General features: G+C 42.8%; 1 protein-coding gene across 1 annotated transcript in view; it reads left to right on the forward strand.

Moving 5' to 3' along the window:
- The window catches only part of EIF3A (eukaryotic translation initiation factor 3 subunit A), a 31,679-nt gene extending 26,616 nt beyond the window's left edge, over positions 1 to 5,063 (forward strand). The window contains 4 exon segments of the mRNA XM_027705654.1: positions 1 to 372; positions 1,676 to 1,850; positions 2,295 to 2,464; positions 3,794 to 5,063. The exon segment at positions 1 to 372 is cut by the window's left edge and continues 9 nt beyond it. Of these exon segments, the coding sequence (XP_027561455.1) occupies positions 1 to 372; positions 1,676 to 1,850; positions 2,295 to 2,464; positions 3,794 to 4,035 (959 nt within the window). The 3' untranslated portion in view covers positions 4,036 to 5,063.
- Positions 5,064 to 5,410: the final 347 nt, after the last annotated feature.

Genomic DNA, 5,410 nt, shown 5'->3' on the forward strand with positions numbered 1-5,410 from the left:
GAATGGATGACGACAGGCCACCCAGACGGGCTCTGGATGATGACAGGCCACCCAGGCGTGGGCTGGATGATGACAGGGGCAGCTGGAGAGCTGCGGATGACGACAGGGGTCCCCGGCGCGGGCTGGATGACGACAGGGGTCCTCGGCGCGGGATGGATGATGACAGAGGGCCCAGACGTGGAATGGATGATGACAGGGGTCCCCGGCGTGGAATGGATGATGACAGAGGGCCCAGGCGTGGGCTGGATGATGACAGGGGGCCGTGGCGTAACGCTGATGATGACAGGCTCTCCAGGAGAGACGATGACAGGGGTCCATGGCGTGGTGGTGATGATTCAAGGCCAGGCCCTTGGAGGCCGTTTGGTAAACCAGGTAAAATACAGCAATATAGTAACCTTCCCTCCGAAGGGTGTGTTAGCCTAGTAGATGATGGACGTAATGTACTTGGTGCAGAGATGGGAGAATCAGCTCTGAAATCATCTGGATTAATTTGGCTAAAGGGGATACTCCTTTACTTAGTATAATTAAACCTTCTAATTTGGTTGAATTATAAAAAATAGCAGTGTGTCTGTTGCTTGCCTGGAATATACCTAAAGGTCCCAGAGTAATGCTGATCACTTCCCTGTGTGCAAAACCAGAATAAGTTGAATGCTCTGATGGGAGAGAGACATTCTCACTAGATTAGTACACGTTGGACTCTTACCCTACCCCTTCTATATGTCTGAAATGAACCTCCTTCAAAGGAGGATTTTGGTACCTCATTCAAGTGGGTCTGGTTTTAATAATCCCTCTTTATTTGTATAGAGATATTCCTGGTTTTAACATTCCTTTTTTGGTTTTGTGTTGACCCTTCTTTAAAGTCCTGCTTGGAGTGGAGTTTTGACTAGAAGACCGTCTGAGGTCCCTTTAAAGTCTGAATTATCCTATTCTTAGATCATTTATTTCTAGCCTTAAGTCTTGTTGATGGTGACTAGAAAAACTGTTTCTGATTCTTTTCAGAACTGTCAATTACATTTAAATGCTCACTATGATTTGGATTTCCTGGTTCTTTTTATTTATGTATTTGCAGGCACCACATCAACTTTTATAGACACTAATTCTGTAATCCAAACCTGTAGAAAAGTTATAAACATCAAAACTTGTACTCCATTTTTTCCTATTTAAAGCCAAAGCAGGCTCCACAATAAAGAACTCCCATTCCTAAATAACTGACTGATATTGCAGAGTGCGCTGTGTTAAATAGATGGTAACAACAGTCATATTTTAAAGTAGTGCTTTAAAAAGCAGTAAGTTCTTGAAAAAAAAATCATCTCACTTGTGGATTTTCACAAAGGAACCCACTGTCTAAGCTTTACTTCTTGCACTTGTTTTGCACAAGATCCTTGTGGAGTTTGTAGTTTCTGACTGAAAACGGCAGGGTGTGATCAGCACTGCTGAGCTGTTACAGGCAGTCCTGACACCAGGTGTGGATTGCTGGCTTTACATTAAGCAGTTTGTACAGTGTTTTGTCTGTGGCTCCCTCTCAATGTGCACACTCTTTACAAGCATCTCGAGTTGGATCCTCAGGGGTCAAAACTTGAAGAACCAGTTTCCGTGAGGGAAGTAAAGGATTCTTTGTCTACAGAGAGATCAGAGGTCAGTCACAAATTCCTTTGACTGTGTTTCTTTCTTGCAGGGGGATGGAGAGAAAGAGAGAAGGCCCGTGAGGACAGCTGGGGCCCTCCACGAGACTCCAGACCTTCAGGAGACCGTGAGTGGGACAGAGACAAAGATCGGGATGAAAACGAGAAGGACCGGGAATTCGACAGAGAGAGAGATTTTGATCGAGACGATCGTTTCAGGCGTCCCAGGTTTGCCTTCTCTCTTTAAATACTTGTAGAATGTTTCTGCCGAAGGAAAAAAAAGACATGCCCTGCTGATAAAGAAATAATGCGGAATTGCCAAGTGAAAGGAACAGGGGTTTGTTTGGGTGAAATTAAGCACTTCAGGCAGCAAATGGATAGTGGCATTTTGGGGCCATGTTGGCTTGTTATTTTTAAGAGGATGTTATTTGTTGACAGAAGGAATCTCAAAATGCTTTGCTGCTTATAGTTATTATTTTTTTTAACCCATTTTCAAGAGAATTCCATGTTAGGCTCCAGAAAAACAAATACAGTTTTGGAAGTATGTTAGTGTGTTAAGTTCTATTTCACCACCACTGGGTGTGAAAATATCTGTGCTGTGCTTTATTATCTCTTCTTTCCATAGCAAAGGTAAAACATTAACATTTAGTCTTCTGTTTTGAATGGCCAAAGGGATGATGCTGGTTGGAGAAGAGGCCCAGCTGAGGAAACTTCTAGCTGGAGAGATTCAGGTCGCCGTGAGGAATGGGACAGAGGTGGCCGTGACATGAGGGATCGCCGCAGCGATGACAGAGAGCCACCCCTCAGGAGAGGCCCCCCCCTCAGATCCGACCGGGAAGAACGTAGGTTTATTTTACTGTTCCTGAAGTGCTACATTCATTGCAGAGCCTTCCTGTTACTGACACTGCTAGCATGGGGTCACCAAGGGGAATAAGTTATATTTTCGGCCATTTAAACTCCCTTTGTATAAACAAAGTGACAAAAAGCAGCTTTGGTGTAATTGAGGATCCTTCTGAATTATTTGTAGTTGTATTCTTTTCTCTCATAGTAGCATTTCACATCTACAGTAGAGGATTAACATTTCAAGTATGCACTTTTCATAGCAGGATTGTGTTCTGGGTGAATGAATTCTTTGTACTGAGATAATCGAGACAGACATCCCAGGAAGTAATTTCTGTCCCTTTTCTTAAAACCGTTAAAATGTGAGGGTAGTATTTCCAAATGAGGCCTCATGGGTTTCACACTATTAATGGTGGTAATTTTGGTGACTAACCTATTTTAATTACAGACATTACCCTGTTTTAATTTTGTATATTTATTAATCCTTTGCTGTGTTCTACAAACACAGCAACAGCAGATACATTTAGCCTGGAGACACCACCACATCTTCCAATTCTGGCATTCTAATGTTCAGAATCCTTTTATCTCTGCCCCACGTGTGGGTGTTCCGGCACGTGGGATCAGGCTGAAACAGAACGTGGGATCAAACAGGGGACTGCTGCTGGCAGAGAGGCAGAGTGTTCTCAGTGTGGAGATTTTGGGGTTTTTTTTAATGTATCAAGAAGTTTTGGTGTTTGGCTGTTTGGTGTATGCCCCAGCTTTGTTCCCACACAGCTGGGGTAGAACATTTAACATCCTTTTGGTGGACATGAACAGTTCTTCTTATAGTAAAGGGTGGTAGATGCTGTTACCAGTAGAGTCATGTAATTCAGTACCTCTAATTTTTAGTAGGCTGAAGAGTAGTTTCCTGTCTTTTAATGCAGTGAACACCTAAACATTTTCCACAAGTGTTTTTAACTAAGGATTTTTCTGTTTTCAGGGTTCAGTCATTTCTAAGGAGGCGCTTTTGTGCTTTTAATTCTGCTAATAATATAAGAATATATTTTTACATCATAAACCCATGTACATCAATAGAACATTTTTACTGCAGTTGTTGTGTTTTAAAGATGACACTGGGCTTGCTCACCACACCCCAAAACTGAAAAGGGGCTTGAGTGATTCCTGTCATTACTTCTCTGTAAAACTAGAGCATGTATTTGGCCATCCTCACTGTATGACCTCTTGGCAAGGCTGAGAGTCAGTAAATCATTGTGCCAGGGTCGGCCTGGTTGTTCAAACTGCTGCAGGTGCTGGTGGAGCATGACAGAGCTGTCGTGTTGTCTTTGTTGCAGCGAGCTCCTGGCGCCGCGCTGAGGACAGGAGAGAGGAACGGGGAGAGGAACGGGAGCCAGTCCGGAGATCAGCCCCTGCTCCCGCTGCTCCTCCAGCTTCTGCTCCCCCACCAGCATCCAAAGAGCGGGAAAGGGACGGGGAGAAGGAGAAAGGCTCCTGGAAAACAGAGAAGGAGCGTGAGCCCGTGCGCCGTACTAAAAACGAGACAGACGAGGAAGGGTGGACCACTGTACGACGTTAAGTGGGAATCACAGAGTTTAACCAATGTTTTAGCTTTGATTTGATGGAATCCAGATTATATTTGTGCTTATAAACATTCTCAATTGGAATTCTTTAACCAATGTTTTGAGGTAACATGAAAGCATGAATTACTTACTCGTATAGATTGATCATGCACAAAACTCACAGCAGAAGGTTGGAAATGGAAATGCCAGTTTTTGAAATTTCAAATGATGCTTATTTCATGGGTCATTTGTCGCTAAAATAAAAAGAAGCAAGCCCAACAGCTGTCTTCAGTACGGCTTCTATCTCGCACCAGAAGAGGCTGCCCTTTTTATTTTGAGTCTTTCTTAGTTTGGAATGGGGTATTATCGTCACAGAACACGCATTTGAAAACACCTCTGTTCACAGAGTGGAATTATTGAAAAAGCAGAGCTAAATTAATTTGCATAATTAGCCAAAAAAAATAGGAAAGCCCTCTTTTACATAGGTATCTTGGAGGGCAGGCGGTTTCTGAGACTTATTTTATCACTATCTAAATTCAGTAAGTTGTTTAAATTTGAATTAAATACAATAAACATTATGAGCATTAGCTACACTGGGATATTTTCTGTAGAGTTACTTGAATCCATCACACCTCTGAGGCCATTTTGCAGTCATAGTTCCAGTAATGTATACACTGCTGCAGTGTACAATCCAACTTGCAGCTTTCACCATTTCAGTGTTTTGGTAAGCATATGGCTATGTACTTTCTGTTGCCAATATCACAGCTGCTTTTTCCATTACTGGATAATTCATGCCTTTCAAGGATTTTTAAATATTGTCATATTTAAAATGTGTGGTTTTGGAGAAATTGTTCAATTTTCCCCCAATTCTTTGTCTTCAGGGTCAATTCTTTCCCTTTCCAGAAAAGTGATTTGTAGTAATGGCTGTGTTGACTTCAAACCTGGGGTGCGGTAACAACGATTAGGGATCTGATCACACTGAAGCCAACACAGAACTTGCTGCTGTGTGTTTCTTCAATGATAAATAAACAACTTAAGGAATTAACTGCTGTGTCTTGACTTTTTAGTAGCTCCCTGCAGTGTGTGTTCACGCAGAACAGCTGTTGAACAGCCCTTTTCTGTTCTCATACCTGTTCTGTAGCAGCTGAAGGAGAATGTGAGAACACCTGGGATAGTTTCTCCCTGAGAAAGCTGATGTGTGACCAGAAGTCCATAATACTCCTCTTGTCCTTTTGCTGCCCTCTTCTGAGTTATCCAGGACCAGCAGGTATCTTGGGAAACAGTTGCTCTCACAGACATCTGAGGGCTTGATTTTTGTGTCTTTGGAGCCTGTCACATCATTACTTGAGCCACAGAACTCCTTCAGAGGAGTAGTGTTCTCTAAGCATAAAA

This window comes from Neopelma chrysocephalum, unplaced genomic scaffold (assembly GCF_003984885.1).
Source record: "Neopelma chrysocephalum unplaced genomic scaffold, ASM398488v2 Primary Assembly neopelma1_347, whole genome shotgun sequence".
NCBI lineage: Eukaryota > Metazoa > Chordata > Aves > Passeriformes > Pipridae > Neopelma > Neopelma chrysocephalum.